Source organism: Tupaia chinensis, unplaced genomic scaffold, assembly GCF_000334495.1.
Source record: "Tupaia chinensis unplaced genomic scaffold, TupChi_1.0 Scaffold140308_1, whole genome shotgun sequence".
Taxonomy (NCBI): domain Eukaryota; kingdom Metazoa; phylum Chordata; class Mammalia; order Scandentia; family Tupaiidae; genus Tupaia; species Tupaia belangeri.
Window position 1 is genome coordinate 697,060 of NW_006200185.1, and position 25,044 is coordinate 722,103.

At 37.4% G+C, this 25,044-nt stretch overlaps 1 protein-coding gene across 1 annotated transcript in view; it reads right to left on the reverse strand.

The window, feature by feature from the left end:
- Positions 1 to 25,044, reverse strand: part of STK26 (serine/threonine kinase 26) — a 57,606-nt gene that overhangs the window by 23,575 nt on the left and 8,987 nt on the right. Inside the window, exon 3 of the mRNA XM_006162610.3 lies at positions 711 to 941. Within this exon, the coding sequence (XP_006162672.1) occupies positions 711 to 941 (231 nt within the window). The remainder of the gene's footprint in view (positions 1 to 710; positions 942 to 25,044) is intronic.

The following is a 25,044-nucleotide window of genomic DNA, read 5'->3' on the forward strand; positions in this document are numbered from 1 at the left end:
GCTGCAATCCCTTCTCCTCCATTCTCCTCCATTCTCCTCTCGGGATCTTGGGCACGCACACACACGCGCCTGGCATGAGTTTAAGCCACTGGGTCTGGGACTCAAACTGCGTCGGCTACATGGGAGTCCAGCAACATAGTCATTATGCTAACTGCTGGTCCCTCCCTGAATTTTTTGAGGAGTCTTCATATTTATCATGTGCTTAATACGTGCCCAACTCTGTGCTAAATGTTGTAAATACCAAGATTGGTTACGCTCAACTCCCTGCCATCAAGGAACTCACAACCTGGTGGAAGAGAGCAACGTGCAAACAGCCACCATAATTCTATGGAAGAAGTGGCATACTTACATATTGTATCCATTCTGAGACAGAGACAGACGCAACCGTGGAGAAGAGTGTGTAGGAACTCAGAGGGATAACTCTTTTCTGACTATGGATATGTCTTAAGGATCAGCTGCATTTCTGCTCCTCCATAGAACCAAAAGCTCAAGTGTGGGAAAAGGGTACAGCTGAGTACTGGGATGCATTCAGGATACAGCTGTTAAATCTAACAGCGGTTTATTTGGCACTATACATGGAGCTGGATTCTGCCTGGAGGTTCAGGGCTGCCAAATCTTAATTTAAGACATTGTCTTTCAAAAAACAGAATTAAAAACGGAAAACATAATGAAAATACCTTATGACTTAAATAATATAGCACACACATTACCTTTAAATATGATCCATAGTATTTTGTTACATATGAGCTGTCACACTGACTCAGAACAGTTATTTCTTGCTGAATGTCTTCTATTTCGTCTTCGGCTTCTTCAAGGTCTATGATTTTAATAGCAACCACTTGCTGGGTACGGTTATCAATTCCTTTGAAAACTTCTCCAAAGGAGCCTTTCCCAATCCGTTCTAATTTTGTGAACAGTTCTTCTGGATCTGCTATATTATTCTGAGGGGGCAGAGGGAGAGAGAAAGGAAGAACACAAATGTTTTGAATTGAAATTTTTGAAAGAAAAGAAAATAAGTCACATAAGACAATAGCACATAATTTTAAAAGTATACAAACTCCTTTTGACTCCCCGCATGTAATCCCACCTGGATCACCCACACTAGCTGGACTTTGCGGATCCTACTAGCTACCACAAAGAATCCCATACAGCAAATGTTGTCTCTGACGCCTGCCAAAGGACCAGGCATGTTTTGAAATAAAACAGCTAATTATATATAATTTGCACATTAATCCGGGGATAGCCATGGTTTAGAGAACCCCTAACCTAAGCCTTAGCTTAATGAATCATTTAAGAAAAATATTCTAATTTTCTGCCAATATTACCTTTTAACTCTCTTTCTCTCTTTCCATCTTGGAGATCCCAATCACCCCACCTACACTCCCAAACGTAGAACACAAAAGACTTGAGGATTTACAAGTCTTTTTTTTTTTTTTTCTTTACTTGGGATCTTTTTTCTTTACTTGGGATCCTATATGTATGTAATACTCTCATTGCTTCATTGGTGGTTGACATAAGATTCTCTGCCTTTATTACGAATGCTAGTACTTGTGAGGAACTGGTAATATCTTGAGCTTTCACAACTCACATTACAGTAGGATCAAGAATAAGTTAACACTTTTCTACAATAAAGTCTGGAAGAAAGCATAGGTTTTTTGGTTAACAAATGTACAAGTGTGGCCTGGAATTATAAACTCACTGTCTTTTCCTGATTCAGAAATACCCTTTCTCTTACAACATACACTTAAAAATTAAAATTTTATTCCCACAGAAGTGTGTGTTTTTTTTTTTTTTGAGAGGTTTTTGCTATAGGGCACGTGCACTCGCCAGAAAGACAGAGAGAGACAGAGAGACAGAAAGTGAGAAATCACCCCCCAGGGGGGATGGCCACGTGGCAATCCCTTCTCCTCCATTCTCCTCTTGGGATCTTGGGCATGCTTACACATGTGCCCGGCTTGAGTTTAAGCCACCTGGTCCAGGACTCAAACCGTGGTTGGCTACATGGGAGTTCAGTGACATAGCCATTACGCTAACTGCTGGTCCCCCCACAGAACAGTCTTTATCCTTACATATAACGTTGAAGATATACTGCCAATCAAACAGAAACTCAAGATTTTCATCCCTTTTTAAAAATATATTAATTATTTCATTGTATTTATTATTATTACTATTTTTAAGGTTTGCTATAGGGCAAATGTGTGAGAGAGAGATGGAGAGTGAGGAAGCAAGCCACCAGGTACGGGACTCAAACTGTGGTCGACAATGTGAGAATACAGCACCTTAACCACATCACCTGCTGACCCCTTGAACTGTCTTTCAAAAAGCACATTATTAATTACGATTAAGTGTTTTACCAGTTTAAAAATTAACTTCAGTTTCCTTCAAAATATAGGAGGATGCTATGTATTGATAGTACTGGTGAGCTATGTATATCTAATTTGTCAGTGGGACCTAAAATATCTGTTCACTAACTACAATTTTGCCTGGTTTCACTTGATCATTAATTGCAGAAGACAGGTATAGAATTAGCCCATCCCTTATATCTTCTACTATTAGACAGAGAGGATTACATTTTATTATTTTTCTCTTAGCAAGTTCTTTGCACCATGATTACCGAATAGATCCACTACTATTCCACTAAACTTCTTCCTTTTGAGTAACTTAAAAATTTATGATTGCTTTTAAAGAATTTAAGCAAGTTCTCAATTTTCAACCAGCCTAAAATATAATAGTTTGTATACAACCTTTTTTTCTTTTTTCTGGAGATGTTTTTGCTATAGGGCCCATGTGCTCACCAGAAAGAGAGATAGAGACAGAAAACGAGAAATCACCCCCCAGCGGGGATGGCCATGCCGCAATCCCTTCTCCTCCATTCTCCTCTCGGGATCTTGGGCACACACACACCCGCGCCCGACGTGAGTTTAAGCCACCGGGTCCGAGACTCGAACCACGGTCAACTACATGGGAGTCCAGCAAAATAGCCATTATGCCAACTGCTGGTCCCCAACCTGCTTCTTTTATAAGCTTCTCCCTCATTGGAATGTTTGCCATTTCTAAGAGATGTATTTTCTAAGCAGTGGTCTCTGATGTTGTCAGCTACTAGTGTATCTAACCCCTTATCCCCTTGCCCCACATCCAGTGCACTCAGATGAAAGAAGCAAATCTTGAGCTTCCCACTTGAGTGCTGAAAAAGAGCTCAGACTTGTTGGTTGCAAATGCCTCTTTAATGCCCACGTTTTTTATAATACCCTCCTTAAACTCGAGTACCATACTTATTGACTTCCTTGGTGTCCTCTCTTACTAAGACATTGCCATTGCATTTCTTCATGATGACTATTACACCATGGCCAACCCAGTTACCTCTTCCTACTTGTGGTGCTGGTTCTTGTCTCTACTACTTTGTGGCAAAAATACCCAACATAGCTTGGTGAAGAGTTCACCTACCTATGACTTCCTAAATTCAGTGGACTTGCTTTTCTGATACAGCTAAAAAATAATTCTAAAATTTGAAAATATACCATTAATTTAAAAATTCACAGTATGCATCTTCTCATAACACACCCTGAGAAGTGTATGTATTCATTAACTGTATAACAAGAATCTTCTGTTGTAAAGAAACAAAAATTAAATCCTCATCCTCCTAATTAGTGCTCTAAAAAGATTTGACTGAAACAATCAACCCTGGGGAGGATACAGCTGTTCCTTGCTTTCTATAATAAATGGGTCCCTGCAAATATGTAAATCAAAGATTTAAAAACCAAGTCACATTTAAAATTATAAAGAAGCTCTGAAGTGAATCCGAACTCACCAATATAGTTTATGATTTTCAACTGAGGTGCAAGCTGGAGACAGAAAAAGATGAAGACCCATCATGTACACATTTTTGTATTTCTTATTCTTATTTTGGTTCTAAAATGTCTCATATAAAACATCAACTTTCAGAGTGGAAGGAAACATGAAAGCAAGTTTTCACTAGAATAATGACACTTCTCTAACTATCTGAGGTTAGAGTGAGCTGCCCTACTTATCAATTTCTGAATCACTGGTAAATAAAAACTACCCAATTCAAATCCCCCTCCCCTATCTTAAATCAAAGTATCTTAGGTCTTTCTTTATTAAGATAGATCTCCTGGAGCCAGCAGTGGTTAAGGTATAGTGGTTAAGGCGTTGGACTCCCACACGGCCAACCGCGGCTTGAGTCCTGGACCCGGCAGCTTGAAAATCACACCAGACACATGTGCATGCGTGCCTGCCCAACATCCCAGAAGAAGAATGGAAGAGAAGGGATTGTAGGAATGGCCATCGCCCCCGGGGGGTGATTTTTCACTTTCCCTCTCACTCTCTGTCTGTCTCTCTCAGGTGAGTGCACGTTCCTTATGACAAAAACTTTTTAAAAATTTCTTCGGGTTTTTAGTACGATGGTAAAAAGTTAAATAAACAAATGGTTAACATCTCAAATGATGCAATTAAAAAAAAAACACCAATATAAATAAACTAGGTAGGCTGGCGTTGTAGCCCAGTGGTTAAAGGAGTCAGATCTCGAAGGCTGACCTCAGTTCAAATCCACTCACTACTAGTGGCTTGAAAAATAGGCCAGGTGCAAGTGCATGTATGTTCTAAATCCCAACTAGATGGAGAATAAGAGAAGGGATTACAGCATGACCATACCCCGCTGGAGAGTGTTTTCTGTCTGTCCGTCTGTCTGTCTTTCCCTCTCTCATAAGGTGAGTGCATAAGCTCTCTGGCAATTAAAAAAAATAGAAAATAGTTTGCCCAACCATTCCTATTGTTCTTTGAAGCCTCTCAGAAAATAGTCGTCAGCTCCATTTTTCCTCGAATCAAAAATTCTTTTAAGATATTAAAATGTGGGAACCAGCAGTTAGCGTAATGGCTATGTCGCTGGACTCCCACGTAGTTGACCGCGGTTCACGTCTCGGACCTGGTGGGTTAAAATTCATGCCGGGCACGTGTGCGTGTGTGCCCAAGATCCCAAGAGGAGAACAGAGGAGAAGGGACTGCAGTGTGACCATCCCCCCTGGGGGGTGATTTCTCGCTTTCTGTCTCTATGTCTCTCTGTCTGGCGAGCGCACGCACCCTATAGCGAAAAACCTCTCCAAAAAAAAAAAGATATTAAAATGTCTAGATTTCTGTACCTCTACTGCAAAATTACATTTTGCTACTGTATCTGTATTTGCACTGCCTTCCCTCAAAGTCCCTGACCAGGAAGAAGCTCTAAGATCTGTAGTAGTAAATAGGAGCTTTAAAATTAACTTCATTATTGATTTACAATTAATGGTTGATGATCTCTATATGCCCCACAAAAATGAACACTAAAATCTCACAGATCTACTGCAAGACGCTCACATTATTCTTCGACTCACTTTACCTAACCTCTGACTTGAATTTGCACCCTTCAGCTCTAAGTATACTGTCACAAATATGTCTTATAGAGAAGGTACAGTGACCACTGAAACAACTATTCAGTCTGGAAATTCTCTCAGGAAGCCCGAAAGCAAAAAATGGAAGATTGTAATTTTGCTCCTCTCCTGTGGAGTGTCAGGGACAGAAGGAAGAAAGCCTCTTGGATACTTAACTTAAACAAAAACAGAAGTCTCTAAGAACTCTTAAAGGTTCTCTAAATCCTGGCCTTACCGGAGAATAATTGGTATAGCTTTAAAATCACAGTCACCTAGACCTCACCCCAAACTATGGATTCTAAATATTTGCGATTGTCACCTTACAATCAGTAATTGATTATTATTATTAATTTTGTTGGTATTATAGGCATATGTGCTCACCAGAGAGACACAGAGAGAGATGGAGGAAACGTGAGAAATTGTTCCCCAGGGGGGATGGCCACACCACAATTTCTTTTCCTTTATTCTTCTCTCCAGATTCTGGGCATGCATGCACACACACCAAGCTATTTTTCAAGCCACCAGGCCCAGAGCTCAAATGGCCAAGTTGGCCATGCTCGATCCAGTGCTCCAAACGTCATGGCGCCTGCTGATCCCCAATCAGTTTTTTTCTAAAAAGAACCCCAAACAATGCTTATGCAGTCATTTTGGCACTACTGATCTTGTGATCAGCATTTGAGAACCGTTGAGCAGACAGATGTGAAATTTGTATTCTCGATTATAGAGAACTCATCATCCCTATTTTTCCCAGGCAAACTATATGGTCTCATCAAATTCTGTACACTAAAAGTGCCTAACTTGGAGATGAAATGAATCAAGAGGATTTAATTATTAATATATATACTGTTAAAAAAAGGGGGAGTTCAAAAACTTCATGGAAAAGTAGAATTTGTAAAACTTAAAATAGGACTTTCCTATTCTCTAGAAAGACATTTTCCTATTCTCTAAAATGACATTTTCTTTCTTTTTCATGATTTTATTTTTTAATTGAGGGATAAAATCGTATTTACTATGTATGATACAGTGTTTTGAAATATATATACATTGTGGAATAAACAAATCTAGCTAATTAAAATATGCATCACCTCACAGTTACCATTTTTGTCATGAGAACCCTTAATACCCATTTTCTCACCATCATTCAAGAATACCATATATTGTTGTTCACTACCATGTTGCACAACAGATCTCTTGATATTTCTACCTGATTGAAATTTTGTATCCTCAGGCTGGCAGAGGCGTGGTAATCGAAATGCTGGACTCCCACATGACTGACCATGTTTCGATTCCCAGACCTGGAGGCTTGCCTTCCTACTTTTCCCTTCTCCTGTCTCTCTCTGGTCAAATTAAATAATAATGATGATGATAAATTAAGTAAAATAATTCTTTGCAAGAAAGAAATTTTGCGACAAAATGGATGAACCTGGAGGACGGTATGCTAAGTAAAATAAGCCACATTCAGAAAGACAAACACCCAAAATCTCACTTCTATGTGGAGTCTAAAAAACTTGATTTCACAAAACTAGAGAGCAGAATGGTCTACTAAGGGCTGAGGCAGCTAGAGAGATTTTGGTTCTGACATTAATTTCTTCCCATTTCTGAACTGAACCACTATGCAAATGATTGGCCCCTGTGTATATTCACAATTCCCAAGTATTTCATGTTATGACCTTAAAGAAAAGTGACTCTACAAGTAGTCTTGACTTTACAAGGTTACCATACTTTTTTTTTCCCATGTCAGTAACCAGATTGGAATAGGCTAGACTCTAGAGTGAGGGAGGCGAAGTAGCAATGGTATTCCATAACACGATTCCCCCATAGGATCCGATGTCAGGAAGCCAACAGCTCCAATTCTGGCTTTATCTATGATTTATAATGGACTTCAGTAACCTTCAATACTAAGTTTTCAATTTCACTCATAAAAAAGATTCATAATTTGATGAAATTGTCCAAGAATTTAAAAATATTGAACATTGATGGTTAATTTTCTGCTAGATTTTATGAAGGCCTAGAATTGTTCTAAAAAACATGTGAATGTTCAGGTTACTTTAATAATGAGGAGGATGAAATTTTCTCCCCATAAATTTTTCTAAACTTTTGAAGAATGTGATGTTTTTACTTTACACAACCTGAGGTTCATATTACAAGTATTTGATACAATTTTATTGAATTCTTAAGAGACCACTATGATAAAAATTTCTGATGAAAAATATTTAGCTTCCCTATATTTTGCATATGATAGAATACGAACTAAGATAAAAGATGAAAATTAGGTATGTCTGTCCAGGCTTGAGGTCAAATTTCAGTCATTTAAGTTCCTATTTCCATGTTAATGAGAGCTCAAAATATTTAACCAACTATAAAGAAAATATACTTAGTTTGCCTACATTTCTGATGTATTCACAGTTTTACAACTCTTTCAAAGGTTATAACTCACCTTTGTAACCTAAAATAGTGGTCAAACAGCCAGATTTGTGTGTGTATGCGGTGAGATAAATAAAATGTAGCTATAAATGTAGTCACAATAACTTTGGGGTTCTTTGTGGTCACTAGACAGCATTTTATCAACTCACCATTGAGTCACTGTCTATACCCACCCACTTAAAAGGTAGTTTTGAGATTGATGAGGAAGCAGTGCTGCAGCCCTCATCTTAATAGCAAAGCAGGAAGTCAAAGGTCTCACGCAGTATTATTTTGTACTCTTAAGGCAACCGTTAAACTTTCAGTAATATTGTGTTTAGCAACAAGAAAAATGCGTTTATAAAGCAAGGATAAAATTAAATTTATGAGTACTTTTTCATCTCCCCTTTATTTTACTATTCCTATTTTTAAATGCAGCTTATTAGCCAAAACACTTACAATGCAAATATTTTAGTAAGGGATAACTTCATTGAAATTATTGCAAAAGGTTTTGACATAGCTGCAGGAATATCATAGCAGTTTGAGGAGTTCCCTCTGATGAATAATTGTGAATCTACTTCATCCTTAAGAACAAAAGAATAATTGATAATGTTCCTTTATCTTAATTCCTCCTACTCTAGGGGGTAGAAGAGCTTCCTCTGCCTCCTAACTTGCATTCTTCTCTTTACGCAAGTGAAGATCAGAGGGAAAGAACAGTGAAGCAAGGGAGACACATTCTAGGATGTGAAGAAGCAGTTCTTTACATATGTTTGTAAGGCAGTTCAGTTTTATAATTGGAAAAAAAAAAAAAGACCAAGATGTTTCTTTGATTCTACTGTCACTTTACCACATACGTTTTGCTAAAGAAAAATGAAATAGAGAATGAATGAGAAGAAATTTAGCTATAACTTCTCCCATCTTAGAAATCCTTAAGGAAGAACCAAAGTCACAACAAGTAGCACTTTTATTAACTCCATTTCCCAGATATTTCCAACATTCCTGTTGTTTTTATTGAGAGCAGAAATGTCGTAGTATTTTGTTAAGCCAGGTAAATCATCCTTGGATCTAAAACCTCTTAAATAAAAGGAAGTAACTATTTTTTTTTTTAAATTAACTCTCTGGGATCTGAAGTTCCCTTAAATCTGTAATTACGTCCATGGATAAGGGAAGAAAACATCTTGCACACAATCATGTTCATCTCTTAATAAACCAAAAGTCAAGGTGATCATCACGATAAATGCTGGATGCAAATTCCATTGTGCCATTTAGCTCATTTCTCTCTGATCTTATGATCATTTAAAGGAAAAAGGAGGTCTGGTTTCTCATAAGTATTACAGAGGTAAAGAGAGCAGAGATGTCAGGCAAAATTGGTCTAATTTTGTTCATCTTGGAAATGACAAGAAATCAGGGGTTAAATGTCAGTCTTGCCCTCTGTAGAACGAGGGATGAAGGTGGACTCGCTGATGTCTAGATCCTTTACTGTTCTGACACTGTGTGACACTGTGCAGTATTAAAAGCTAAGTCTCTATCCCCTTTTATCAGTGGCCAACCCTAGTTTTGAAACATAATGTAAGGGATGAACTGGCACTGGTCATACGGCCAAAATGAAAAATAGGTACTAGCTCCTTGTACAAATAAGAAATCCAGAATTACTAATAGACTGCATTCAAGCCCCAACTCTCTGATACTGTAACAAAGTAGGCCTAGAAGCCAATGAAGGATAAAAAGCAGCAGAGCGAGTTACTGTCCAAATTGATCTCTTGCCTCTCAGATTGAACATGTCCCATTATATATGAGTGACTGTCCTTAAGAAAGTCAAGAGGAATCAGGGATTCAGCACATACAGGACCTAAGATTCTATTAGTCTTCCTTTCCTTTAGTTGTGAAGTAAATTAATTCAGAATGTAAAGCAGTATTCAGAAAGTGAGTTATATTTAACTATACATAGAACTCAAAGGTCCAATATACCTAAGTGCCCAAAGGGAAAATTCCAGAGCTATCTTACCACATCTCAAGCCCAATGCTTCACTAAAAAGTAGCTTACACAAACAAACATAAATACAATGAAGGGAACAACTCTGCTTTCTTCTTTTAGTGACTTTAACTCATGCCATTTTCTTAGTCTACAATACCCGGCTTGACCTCCATCTCTGGAAATCCTAGCTTCTTTAGGAAAAATAACAAAACGAAAAATCCTCTCAACCTCCTAGGGGAACCTGATTACTCAAATAATCCATTGCTTCATCCTCTGCCCTCCTAGAGGCCGCCTTTGCTTGAGCTTCCATTCGAGCCCACAGTTTATTACATTTGCTCTCTCTTTCATTGCCATAACCTTTCTATTTTGGACAGTAAGCTCATTAAAGAGAGAGCTCCATCTTACTCAATGCTAGATACCCTCACAGTAGCCAGTACAGTGCTTTTACATGTTGCGGCCCTTGGATGTTTGCAGAGTATTTACCTGGGGTCCTCCTTAGATGAACTTTTAGGGTATTCTGTCATTTTTAACTTTATTTGCAATTTGATTTCTGACTTTTAGAGATTATGTTCAATAAACTAAAGGATGTTAACATGGCATGAAATTTTAAGTCAATCTCTATTCTCACATGTGATTAACATAAAAACTTTTCCCAGATGACAACTTGGAAATTTTCTTCTTTCAACTGGAGAATGCTTTAGCTTATAAAACAGCACTTTGTGAAATAATATGGAGCCTGACCCAAAGAAGAGTGGGTAGTAGCCACACACACAAGGATGCATATCAATGGCACAAGCAAATCTGATTCTGAAGGCATATCTGCAATCACTATTAACCACAGCAATATGGCCACTGTGTGTCCTGGAGCTCTAGGGTGATTTCAGAGTCTAACGTGAAGATTAGAGGCCTCAAAAGAGCCACAGTTTGCATATCACTTTGCTGTACATTTCTTTTAGCTTAGCTGGGCTAAACACATATAGAAATACACAATTCAACTAGGGGTCAGGTTTAACCATAGCATTAATGTTAAAGTTAAAGGGATTATTACCGACTAGACAGGATGTTACATAAATATGGCTTTGGGCTCATAAGAAGCCCTAACTATAAAATATTCATTTGGAAATGGGGAAAAGGAAGACAAAGATTCTGTTAATATGTAAATGACAAAACAGGTATCCTCATTTATCCAGGCTATTATTTAATCAACCACACAAAGCACTTTAAAGTGATGGACACTGACCACCTCATTTTATGCTATCCATACTAGAGGTAAAATAAAAGGATATCACTCTAATACTTTCAGAAATGAACACCTTTGGTTAGAGTCTAAGGCAGCAGCCCCTTATAGCAAATATCGAACTATCATGGGCAATGTTATGGTGAATCTTTAGCACACTTATTAAAATGCATTGGATTAAAACAAGATTGATTTGCTCCCTGCCTATCTTCCTTCTGGATGCAGAACTCCAATTAAAATCAATAGATGTGAAGCTTGTAAGCATAGCACTAAATTATTAACACCACGAGTTCTTTTAGAAAATTAACACTGATTGAAAAAGTAGAATTTTACATAGACTTACCTTTTCACTCTTAATGAGAAAGTGGCTACAAAATAATTTCCCTCCAACATTTTCCTCCTTAATCAAATCTATACTCTGAATGAATTTAATCAAATAGTATTTGTAAGGAGTTACCCAATGGAATCTTAGGACTAAGGAAAATTTTCTCATGGGTCCTGCTGGCTTTAGCATTCCATGATCACAAGGAAATGACACTGATGGAACAATGGTGTCCATAGCAAACAATTTTAATCTTGACAAACAGTGAGAATGAGCAAAGAGAAGATCATGGGATACTCCAAAAGAAACGTCTCTAATTTCCAACAACCCACTTTTCATTCCCCAAAGTGACAAATATCATCAGAGTATGAATTGATGTGTGTGTGTGTGTGTGTGTGTGTGTGTGTGTGTGTAGGACTAAAAGAATGTTTATTGGTATTTTAAAATACCCATTGTACTTTTTCAGAAGATTTGGAACACTGTATTAGTAAAAATTCATCCAGAAGCCACATAAAATAGTGATCATATGTATACGTTTATATGAAATAGATGTACCTGAAAACCTAAGCTAAGAACAATTACAAATAGTGTTTAACTCTGCACTGAGCACCATGATATACTTCATATCTATGACAATGAAGCCTACATTAACAAGATTGGGATTAGATTTCAGCATCCTCACTGATAATGAATTCATCATCATTATTCCCATTCATTATTTTCAAAAGCTCTAAATATTTTCATATTTCTATTTTTGCAAAGATTCCCAGTCTAGAAAACTCTACCTTTTTGTTGTGAACTATTTCCTCTTGAAGTTCCCCAACTTTGCTTGAGAGACCTATATTCATCCTACCCCACAGTCCATTGTCCCCATTGTTAATAGCACTTGTATGAAAATCCTAGTCACTATATGTACAAATTCAGTATCGTGGTTAAGGCACTGTACTCCTATATGGCTGACTGAGGTCTGAGTCCTGGACCTGGTGGCTTGCTTTCTCATTCTCTCTCTCTCTCTCTTTCTCCTTCTCTCGTGAGTTCACATGCCCTATAGCTAATTTTAAAATAATAATAAATAAAATTAAATTAATAATTTTTAAAAAACAAAGGGAGAAAATTTACTAAAATTATATCTATTGATGAGTTGAATCCTTAAATTTTTAACCAATATCATTATAAACAGAAAGTTGTTTCCATGTTTTCCACACAAAGATGACTAAGATAATAAAAACCAATGTAAATACAAAGCATTTTATTTGTTGAGATTTATAGTCATGCTTAGCAATCAATAAAATAAAACTGTTAGTCTCCAATTTGGATAATCAACATCCAGAACCAAATTTGAATACATGTACAAAATCTGATTTTTTTCTATCAAAAACTACTATAGAGTCTGTTTTAAAACTTCAAAGGGCAACAATGTTTTAGAACTGGAAGTAACTCTCATAAAATATCTGGCTTTTTTTATTTTAAAATGAGTGATTTCTAGCTTGGGGTGGGGTGGGAGGACAACGATAAACAAATAACCTCAGGATGGAGACAAATGACAAAGTTCCTTAATTAGTTCATGAATTGCAATAGCCAAAATAAGACTGATGAGCAATTCAAAGTAATTAAAATGCTTGGAACAGTGTCTCCCTAAAAAGATCTATAATCTACAACTTGAGCTGACTTGTACTCTATCATTTTACAGCCCTAACCAAAGAGAAAGTACCATTCACTAAAACAAATCTTCACCGCCTACCTCAAAAGGACTTTGAAAACCCCAAGTTTAGAACTCCCTTTGTCCTTTCTTGCCTTGGCTAATTTCATTCCCTCCCTTTCTTTCCCTTCTTCACACCCAGTCTTAAAGCCAGCTCAGCTACCCAGGGATGTCTGTCCTCACCATCTCACAGCCTAGCCTGACTCATCTTTCCAGGGCTTTTCTGGTCAGTGTACGTGTGTGCGTGTGTGTGTGCATGCCCCAAGCCCCAAGAATAGAGTGGAGGGTGGAGGAGAAGGAATTGTGGCATTACCATTCCCCTTGGGGGGTGATTTCTCACTTACTTTCTCTCTCTCTCTCTCTCTCTCTCTCTCTCTCTTTCTCCTTCTCTCGTGAGTTCACATGCCCTATAGCTAATTTTAAAATAATAATAAATAAAATTAAATTAATAATTTTTAAAAAACAAAGGGAGAAAATTTACTAAAATTATATCTATTGATGAGTTGAATCCTTAAATTTTTAACCAATATCATTATAAACAGAAAGTTGTTTCCATGTTTTCCACACAAAGATGACTAAGATAATAGATACCAATGTAAATACAAAGCATTTTATTTGTTGAGATTTATAGTCCTGCTTAGCAATCAATAAAATAAAACTGTTAGTCTCCAATTTGGATAATCAACATCCAGAACCAAATTTGAATACATGTACAAAATCTGATTTTTTTCTATCAAAAACTACTATAGAGTCTGTTTTAAAACTTCAAAGGGCAACAATGTTTTAGAACTGGAAGTAACTCTCATAAAATATCTGGCTTTTTTTATTTTAAAATGAGTGATTTCTAGCTTGGGGTGGGGTGGGAGGACAACGATAAACAAATAACCTCAGGATGGAGACAAATGACAAAGTTCCTTAATTAGTTCATGAATTGCAATAGCCAAAATAAGACTGATGAGCAATTCAAAGTAATTAAAATGCTTGGAACAGTGTCTCCCTAAAAAGATCTATAATCTACAACTTGAGCTGACTTGTACTCTATCATTTTACAGCCCTAACCAAAGAGAAAGTACCATTCACTAAAACAAATCTTCACCGCCTACCTCAAAAGGACTTTGAAAACCCCAAGTTTAGAACTCCCTTTGTCCTTTCTTGCCTTGGCTAATTTCATTCCCTCCCTTTCTTTCCCTTCTTCACACCCAGTCTTAAAGCCAGCTCAGCTACCCAGGGATGTCTGTCCTCACCATCTCACAGCCTAGCCTGACTCATCTTTCCTGGGCTTTTCTGGTCAGGCTAGTAGGGAGCCACTGAAAGCTTCCAGTAGGTGAGAGAAAATATCAAGACTGCATTTCAGGTCATGCCACCAGGTCCGGACTCAGCCTTAACTCTACTTAATGACAAAGGCCAGAACAGCATGATAAAAGAAGGGATGATATCTGACATTTTCTGGAAAAAAAGCTACTGATAGAACTTCATGATGAACTGAATACAGAGGCAGGGGACATGAACAGCAAATTACAAAATAATACTTGCTGGTCTTTTTTCTCCCCCTTGATAATGTTGTGATTTACCAATACATGTTTTATGGCTGATGGCACCTTCCCAATGAGATCAAACAGTTAAGTGGCATTTGGTAGAGGCTGATTATTTCATATGCTATGATCTAATAATTTTAATGCATTTTTGATTAAGTATTATTCTCTTTATTGCTGGCACGGTACCTGAGATGTTAATTGCAGGGTAAAGACACTCCATACTCAAAACAAATGTGATTATATCTGACACGTAAAACTTGCTATTCACTCTCCTTCTCTAATAGCTATGGTCTTTTAACTTAAAATACCAATAAAAGCAATAACATTCTCCCCTGCTCTCCCTTATCTTCCTTTATGAAATTTGTCCACTTTATTTTCTTCCTTTAGAAAGTGAGAAAAATATTAAAATGTATCCTTACACAAGCACACACATATTTTATCACTTATCATCATTACCAAGACAACTTTCTATTCACCTTAATGGTTAAACTGTATGTCTCAAAAGCAAATAAAACGTCTTTTTACTATGAGCTGAGACCTTTCCTTGAATTAACATTACAGTAATGGGACCGATAAACAAGTCAGTTACCTTAGTAAAGAGAAAACTTTTTATTATCATATGATATCCCCCACTTCAGTGAAAATACTATGAAATGCTTTCTTTCTTTAGATCTGCAAGTCTCAAGGGGTTCAATGCCCTAAGGCAGGGTTTGGCAAACTTTTTCTGTAAAGGGCAAATATTTTAGGCTTTGTGGGTCAGGTGCAGTCTGCAGTCTCCGTTCGTGTCACATAGTCTTCTTTTTAAACAGCTCTTTAAAATATAGAAAATATTTTTAGCTTCCAGGCCACACACAAACAAACATGCTGCACACAGACTCTGGCCCTTGGCTGTAGTTTGCCAGCTGCTACCCTAAGAAATGTATTGTATGTAATAAATGAAGTGTTCGCTAGTGCCTCCAGAATTGGACTTCATTATGTGTCCTTCCTGGGAGAACTAAGTAAACAGTAACTCAAATCATTTTCTCTGTTTTCCAGTTCAGGTGAGGACCACTGGTTGAGAAAGGCTGCAATAAATTAATGAAGCTCCTAAAATACTACTGGAAAAGGGTGGATGGTTATTATTTTTTTTAAATAGAGGCATCCATAAATGTTTACTAGGGAACATTTTAAACTCCAAAATTTCAGGGAACTTTCCTTTTGTCCAAACCATAAATCAGATATAGCCTTCCTACCTCTTAGTAGAAAATTAATACACATATAAATAAGATGTGATGACACATTAATTTTCTGAAACAGAAAATTTCTGCAGCAGAAAATTAATTCCACCTAATTCAAAATTTTCTTCTTTTTTACAAACAATAACCTCTCCCCAAATATTGAGCAGAAGCCCTAAAACTCACAGTTTTAGCATGTAAGGGTTACTAGGCAGTCCCCCTCACTGTATTTGAGAAAATGTATACAGGAATTATGTCATAGTACAGTGGAGAACTATTTGCTACATTCCTCATTCTGGTAGTTAGAAGGAAAGGATTTAGTATCTTATCTGAAAAAAAAAATTGTAAGTTCTGACATTACTTGGTCATATTAAATAATAACTCACAGTTTTAGAATGTAAGGGTTACTAGGCAGTCCCCCTCACTGTATTTGAGAAAATGTATACAGGAATTATGTCATAGTACAGTGGAGAACTATTTGCTACATTCCTCATTCTGGTAGTTAGAAGGAAAGGATTTAGTATCTTATCTGAAAAAAAAAATTGTAAGTTCTGACATTACTTGGTCATATTAAATAAGGTTCTTTCATAATAAACAGAACATCTTTTCATTTAAGGGTTCTTTTTTTTAAAAAAAAAAAAAAGCCTAAACTGTTATTTTTTGACCCGAATCATCCCTACACTATAACCGCCTGACACACTGTCATCAAAGAATGCACACAAGGGTAATCAAATGAAAATGCTTATAGTTATGGAGATTGGCCTAGAACCCAGGCATATGCGAATGGACAACAGGAGAGAGCTATCTCTATTTTGGAACTAGGAATGGAGGCTGAAATCCCTGGGCAGACAACAGAAAACGGTGGTTTTCATTTTCATCTTCTGCGTGTTTTTGTTTTTCTTTTTTTTCTTTTTTTTTAAATATGAAGATATTTAAACCTAAAATAAGGAGAAGTTCAAAGTCAATAATAGAAACAGTACAGTATTTAGTATCCACAAGCATTCTTACAAAAAAGTAATTGCACCAATACTACTTACAATTCTCTCAGCCAACACATAAATCAAGGGGTGCTAAAAAGGCATCAGGCAAAGTTATTTTAAAGTAAATCAGAGATGCTACTCAGTTTTCAAATGCTCCAAAGAACTGTTCTAATCATTCTCTGAAGGAGACCTTTAACGCCAGAAGCTATTGGAAAAGTAACAACGATATTAAGGTCAGTTATTGGAAAGCGAGACTCTTTCTTTTACTTCCTTTCCCTGCAAAATAGTTGTTCAAATTAGCCAAAAAAAAAAAGAAAAAAAGAAAGAAAGGAAGAAAGAAAAATCCAGTGATATTCTGGCATTCTCCCTTGTTAATGAAAAATATTCATTCGTCTTGGCTACAGAGGGACGGAAAGGCCACCCATAATTACTGTAAGTGTCTAGAAACAATTCATTGGCCCAATACGCATGCCACCAAAATTGCACATCTTAAAGACAAAAACAGCTGAAATCACCATCCCCATGATGTTAGCTCTTCCCCCTGACCTTTCCCAACCACAAAAAAACTCTTTACATTTTCTTTGCCATATCAAATTAATGACATAAATGTAACTTTTATCACAGAAGTCATAAGCAATAAGAAAGAAATGAATTACTATTACCTCCCCAATTTCCTTTTCTGTTAGTTCTTTCTCCTCTTTGCAGAAAGTAGAGAAATTTCCCATTCTAAAACACAGATAATTCTCAATCTTTAAAGTAAAAGACTACTCTTCCCCCTCCTTGGCAATACTGACTTTCTATTCTTCCAGAGACCAACACCTTTTCCCTCACCTACATTTTCTGTTTGCTCATGAGGCAGCAGTAATCTTCTGGTATTATGAAATTCTACCTTCCCTAAGCAGGGTTTACACCGCAGCCTCCAAGAAACGATGCCTGAACCTCAGCAGATAGAAGATCCATAGCAACAGCGGTAATAGTTTTTTTTTTTTTTTCACTTGCTATTACCAGAAATCACAGTCCAAAAGACGACCATGGAGGTGTCACCTATGCTAAAACCTCGAAATTGATTCATTATTTAACTAGTAGAATCCCACGTTTTCATTTTATGTGCCCTTTGGGAAGCTTGTGACAGTAGAAAAGATCTTTCAGTGACAGTCATCATTTTTCACAAAGAAATAAATAGTTTAAAAAAAAAAAAGGCAGCTCTGTGGGTACAAGATTTTGTCACTGAAACAGAATCCAATGCCAGGTCCTCTTTCCTCCCTATCACCTTAGAATGTGTAGTGTGAAGTGCGTTTAACAGTTCTAGCTTCAGAATAAGAGCTTCACTGTCATGACAAGTTTCTGTTAACTAGAAATCATTTGTATGCTGCCTAGATATATCTGGATGGACTAATAGGTAAACAGATTTTTATTTACCAATATCAAAAAGCAGTTCCTTTCAAGCAGTGATTCTCTGTAAGACTATTCTATGGGATAAATTAAGCAGCAATTTGGGGATCTTGATCATATAATTCTACATAATATTCAATTCAATTCTAATTCACTAAAACTGCTTAACAATGGCATTGAATTTCATTAAAAGTCATTCCCATGATCTGTTCCCTATAAGGAATAGACTGCTGGGAGTTCAATTTCTTCAACGATAAGAGTATAAATATCAAAGACGAAAAGAAATTCATCAGCATACAAGTGCAACATGTGTCAAAAAGAGTGTGACATGTGTAAAAGCCTGAAAACCTTCCGTATGTAGACACAGGTACATATACACATATGTTTTTACCTTAGAGTAAATATTTTAAATGAGAAAACGAATTCTATATATTTAATGTATTTTCCATATAATAAAAAATATTTAGCAAGTCCATGGATACCACAATTTTAACTGAATATATAATTTTTACTGACTTCCTTTTATATACAGACCTGATTAAATGACACCATCGAATCAAATTTTTCTGCTTCTTGAACATAGTGTCCTTTCCATTGTTTTTCCATTTTCATTTAATTTTATTTTTCGCTAGAGGGTGTATGTGCTTGCCAGAGAGACAGAGAAAGAGAGAGGAGAAAGAATTCCTCTCCCCATGGGAAATGGACACATTACAATCCCTTCTTCTCTATCTCACTCCTTTTGAGATTTTGCGCACGTACACACACACACACACACACATGCCCCTGACACGTTTCTCAAGTTGCCAGGTTCAGGACTTGAACTGCAGAGTCAACCCTGCGAGATCCAGATATTTTAATCACCAAGCCACAGAGCTGGTACTACCCATTTTTATTTTGATGATGTATTTTTCTACTTTTAAAAAATAGGTATATATCCAACTGGCACAACTGAAAATTCTATAGGCAACTGTTGAGATTTATTTTATTAAGTAGATTTAAAATGTGTTCAAATGCAAAATATACTTCATGTGTCATATACCCTGCATGTGCCTATAAACACATACCTATCAATCATTGATTCGTTCATTTTCCACAACCAAAACTTAATCTACCATCCTAAATAATAATAAATGGGCACAAGACTAAGTAAGTTTCCTGGAAAAGAGACAGCTGCCTAAAAAAATGTGAGGCATAGTGTGAACATATCAGAATTTTTACATCAGAAGCAAATTTTATTACCTAAAGGGGAAAAAGTCACCTGGCTATTCTATAGAATTAGTCTAATAATTAAACATGGCTTAAAAGGTTTTTAAGAGGACTTTTATGAATATGCTTTTGAACATCTTTGTTGGTGGCATATATTTGATTCTGAAGGATGGATTAATTTTTGTAGGTTGTGCATCCATTTTAGAAATTGAAAGTGAGGGTCAGCAGGTAGCATGGAGGTTAAAGTACTGGACTCTCACTTGGCCATGGTTCAAATCTCAGACCTGGTGGCTTGAAACTTATGCTGGGCACATGTACATGCATGGCCAAAATACTGAGAGGAGGATGGAGAAGAAGAGATTGTGGCAATGGCCATCCTCTTGATTTCTCTGTCTCTCTGGTGAGCAAAAATCTCTCTCTCAAAAAAAAAAAAAAGAAAGAAAGAAAGAAAAAGAAAAAGAAACTGAAAAGTGATTTAGGTCCAAGGCTAGAGAATGAAGTCAGTAAACAAGTTTGCTCACATTGTTTGGCATTGGCAAACTCATTAAATAGACCCTATTTGCTTCTCTTATTCTCAGTTGTAATCCTTTGTTTGAACTAAACTCAGAGCTTTCCAACATGATAACTGTTAGCAAATGGTGATATATTAATCTCACAGGTATAGAGAATATGTTAGAGAGTAGAGAGGGCATTTAGGAAGTGGTTTGATATTTCATTAATGAGGCAGAAGTAACTTCCTCTCCTTTCCAGGAATTTACATATATAAACACAAAGTGGCTTTGGAATGTCATGATTGTGCATGGGATTCTTTTCTATATTAGCAGCCCAGGACCATGAAGTCTAATTTTTAATGTTTTTCGAAATGTTAACACTGACAAGCATCTAAGAAACTGCTATTTTATTTCTAGCCGAGTTGCACTTTTTTGCAACAATAAGCATAAACAGATTTCGTATTCTTAATAAGTGCCTGGATTTACTAGCTGGTTGTTAGAGTAAACACCTAACCTCACTGAGCATGGTAACAGAATTCCACATAAGGTTTCTTTCTTTGTAAGAAATTTTTCATCTAAGAAACCTATCCACACATAAAAATTTTTAAATACATAATAAAAATAAAAGTATTAAAGCAATCAGTGAAAAATGAAGTATTGTACTTATAGCACATATGGGTCAGTGGAAAATATATAATAATGAGAAGGGCATTTGCTGTCTGAGTTACAAACCAACCTGAATCAAGGCACATAAGAAATCACGGTTGACATATTTTGGAAGCTACAGAACTTAACATGAAGTTGGGTTCAGTTTCTTAGAAGGATGATAGGAAATTATGTTACTTTCATCTCTCACAATTTCATATATTATCTATCTCCATGCAGGACTTTCTGATCTCCATCTTCTCTCCTGAACAAATATGTTACTAATTGCTTCTGGTTGGATGTGTGACTAGCACTTCAAATTCCACATTTCTTTTTATCTTTCTTTCTTTTTTTTTTTTTTTTTTTAGATTTTTGCCATAGGGTACATGTTCTCACCAGATACAGAGAGAAAGAGAGAGAGACAGAGACAGGGGAATTGAGATATCACCTCCCGGGGGCGGGGTGAGCCACACCACAATCCCTTCTCCTCCATTCTCTTCCTGGGATTTTGGGTATACACACACACACACACACACACACACACACACACACCTGGCAAGCAGTCAGGTCTGGGACTTGAACTGAGCTCAGCCATATGGGACTTCAGTGCCTTAACCACCATACTACCTGCTTGCCCCTACAGTAAGCATTTGTAGTAATGAACCCACTTCCTTTTTGACTATGCTTTTCCATGTTTTTTTTTTTCCTCCTCTTCCCATAGTCACCAAGCTCTCTTAAAGTTTTTGAGTGGTTCTCAGAGTGGTTCCCAGACCAGCAGAGCAGCTGGGAACACATTAGAAATGCAAATACACAGAGGCTCGAGATGGTGCATCAATAACACAACAGGACCCACAGTAGAGGGTCCCTGATTTGTCCTAGGGCCTCTCTATCCACTGGGCAAGCACATGCACCAGGGATCTTGGCTGGCTGGGGATGAACTGGGACCTGGGGACCCTGTTGGGAGTTCTTGTCTCTCTGTCTCTATCTCTCTTTATCTCTATGGAAGAACTAAGTAAATAAATTTTTAACAATAAATTTCATAAAAAGAAGTGTAGGTTGGCTCCGTGGCCTGGTGGTTAAAGGACTGGATCCCACATAGCCAACCATGATTTGAATCCTGGCCTCACACCAGGTGTGTGTGTGAATGTGTACACACACACGCACATGCCCAAAGTCCCAACAGAATGAAGAAATGGGGTAGAACTGTGGCATAAGCATGCCCCATGGGGGGGATGCTTTCTCCCTTTCCTCTCTCTCTACTGAGCATACATGCTCTCTGGCAATTATAAAAAAAAGAAATGCAAATTCATTGACTCTACCCTAGATGTACTAACTCAGAAACTATAGGTATAGGGCTCAGTAGTCTCTTTCAACAAGCCCTCTAGGTGATTTTCATGTATGCTCCAGTTTGACCATCCCCTAGATCAGATCCTTATCAACTAAAGCCTCTAGCCTTCCCCAATCTCCAACTCAGCCTATTAGGTTGGAAACTTAATACAATCTTCTAAAATGAACAAATAAACATTGCTTCCATAATTTCATTATCTTACTGAATATTTCCTTATTATGGACTAAGTAAAGAGTACATGTCTCTTTGATATAAAGTGGACAAATATGGAAGATTTAATGCTAAGTGAAGCAAACCAGACCATGAAAGACAGGCATTGTATGCCCCTGCTCAGTGTATACTGAATGTCTGTGATCTATTATAGAAACTGAAAGATTGGAAGGTATAATAGTAGGGAGGGCAATGATAGATACTAGAGACAGTATGGGTTGGTAATAGGTGGTGGGTAAAAGGGGTGGGAGGGAGGGGGTCAGGAAAAAAAATACATTTAACAGACACAAAAATGAAAAGTTCTGTACTGGTGGTAATGTAATGGTAAAGGCATATGGTAATGTCTTTGAATAGACTAATAATATGCACTGTACTCGTGCTGGGAAAAAGCATGTACAATGTAAAAATGTACAGTAATTATATGTAAATTTAAAATAGTTTAAAAAGAGGATAAATGTCTCAGTCTGGCACACAAGGCCTTTTTGAAAAACTTTATTTATTATTATTATTATTATTACTAATTTGTCATAGAGAAAATGTGCTCACCAGAGAGCAAGAAAAAGAATGAAAAAGCAAGCCACTAGATCTGGGACTCGAACTACATTTGGCCATGTGGGAGTTCAGTGCCCTAACCACCACCCCACGTACTGGACCCTAAAGGACTTAATGTGGCCCTAACTTAGTTCTTGCTAACAGGCACCTACTGCGAATATCTGTTCTAGAATGAACCTTGTGTTACCCTTTGTTCATTTTCTCCTGCTTGTCTCCCCACTCTTCATTCGGGTCTGTTAAAGGCTGTCCTGCCTAGAAGCAATGCAGTGCAGTGGCAAAACACAAGCAACTAACAAAGGTAATTGTGTAAATAACAGCTTCCTTCCTTAGTCCTTAGTCCAGCCTTTCTGGGGATGCTTGGAATCCCAGATTCCATTTGGGATTCATCTCTGTTTCTCCGCCCTGAGGTCAGGACTCTTACACTCTCCAATCTCAAAGATAAGCATCAAGCACTATGTCCTGGATAGAGTATTCCTTCCAAACTCTGCTGCTAATAATTTTCTAGCTTAAATCAGACCTTATGTTTCACAACGACTAAGCGTATAAAAACATTAAACCTGGTTCACTACTGTCCAACTGGAGAAAGTCGAATATATCACCTTTTACTGACAAGCACATAGACTCAGAGCGGAAGTTCAAACAAAGGATTTGAACTAAAAGTAGAGAAGTAAACAAGACCCTAATTAATGAGTTTGCTAACTGTTCTTCCCACGGGGGTCAGTAGGACTTTAAAAGCATACATTTGAAATATGCTTCTTTCCCTGCGGCTGCCAGACACACCGACTATAGTCTTTAACCACAAGAGGTCAAAGTTCTATTTTCTATCACCATACTTAGTAGCATGTGTGCATGCTTTTCTGATTGGTTTCTTTTGTGCTTCTGCTTAAAGTTAAGGCAGGCAGCAGGAAATTGAGACCAGTGAGTCTAGAAACTTTCCCAGCTCTAGTGGGCAGCATAATGACAAGGCAGAGGCTTTGGGAAGAAATGCTGATTTTATGGCTTTGGTTGGCTTGGCTCTCCCAAATATTTTTGCATTAATAACAATTTAGGCCCCACCTGATTATCTGTGTTGCCCTCCCTCCCCCATAACCCATGACACTGTTATTTATACTACATTGCTTCAAGTGGTTAAGCCTGGCTTAATATAACATACTGTAAAGTGATATGTCCCAAAGCCAATGGTTTAATGGAAAGCTCGGAGAGGAGAAGGGGTTAAAAAGTCACTAACAAAGCAACTCAAAAATGCATTTTCAAAGAAAAATCTGGATGCTTCTAGATGTCCTTGAAGTATTTCCTCCACCTGCCAAAAATTCACTCCTAGGATAGTGTTACCAGGCACTATTGAAACCTGGTAGAGTAATTCACTAGCATGCTTAGAAATTTCCTGTACATCTAGAGTGGTATGGATTTCAAATCCAGTTAAACTTCATTAAGCTGATACTGGGAAGCTGTTTCTATAATTCAAAGCAACTGTTATTCTTTGGCTAGACACCCTATTGTTCTCTAGTAAACAAACTGGAAAAAAAAATCCAGTGATGGTTTTTTGAACTCAGCTTGTTTCAGTGTTTTGTATTTTAAATCAATAGGATTTTACAGATTTCTTTACCCCGTCTTTTCTTTAACAAGTGAACATAGGGAGGGAACTAAAAAATAAAATAAAACAAACGAACAACATATAATCTCTGTTAAAAGAATCACAAAGAAAGGTGGAAAAGTTTTCTAGAAAACACTTTCATGAGGAAGAAAACGAAAACACAATGTCTTTGATTTCTTCAGCAGCACATTTTTAAAGTTACTTGACCAAAATGGAGGAAAGTGGATTCTACAGTTTGGTTAACTCTGGGGCCCAGGAAATGGGTACTACAATTTTGTTCTTATTTTGTCAGACTATCCAAGGTATTTCATAATGGTGACTAAACTGATAGTTTCAGACATGAAAGGTTCTCATCCATGATGCTGTTATAAATGAAGAACCTGGTAGGCTGCTGTCCAGAGAATGTTGGAGAAAGTCCAGAACAAGCTGAGGGGGAGTTCTAAGCAGCAACTGGAGCATTATCCCCAGTAAGGTATATGCTAGTGAAGCCAATAGGGAGAGGCAGGAACAGAGAGGAGAACGGCATCTGCTCTGGAAATAGGTTGCTCAGTTTCTGTGGAGGTGTATATCAGGTGATACTCCTGAGTTATGTAAGGTTTTCTAACAACTAATAAAACCAGTGGAGCCTGGGACCAGCAGATGGTGTAATGGTTATGTTGCTGGACTCCCACATAGTTGACTACAGTTCAAGTCCTAGACCCTTCGGCTTGAAACTCATGCCAGACACGTGTGTGTGCATGCCCAAGAGGAGAAGGGAATTGCAGTGTGGTCATTCCCCCTGGGAGAATCAATCCCCCCTGCGGGTTGGAGGTGATTTCTCACTTTCT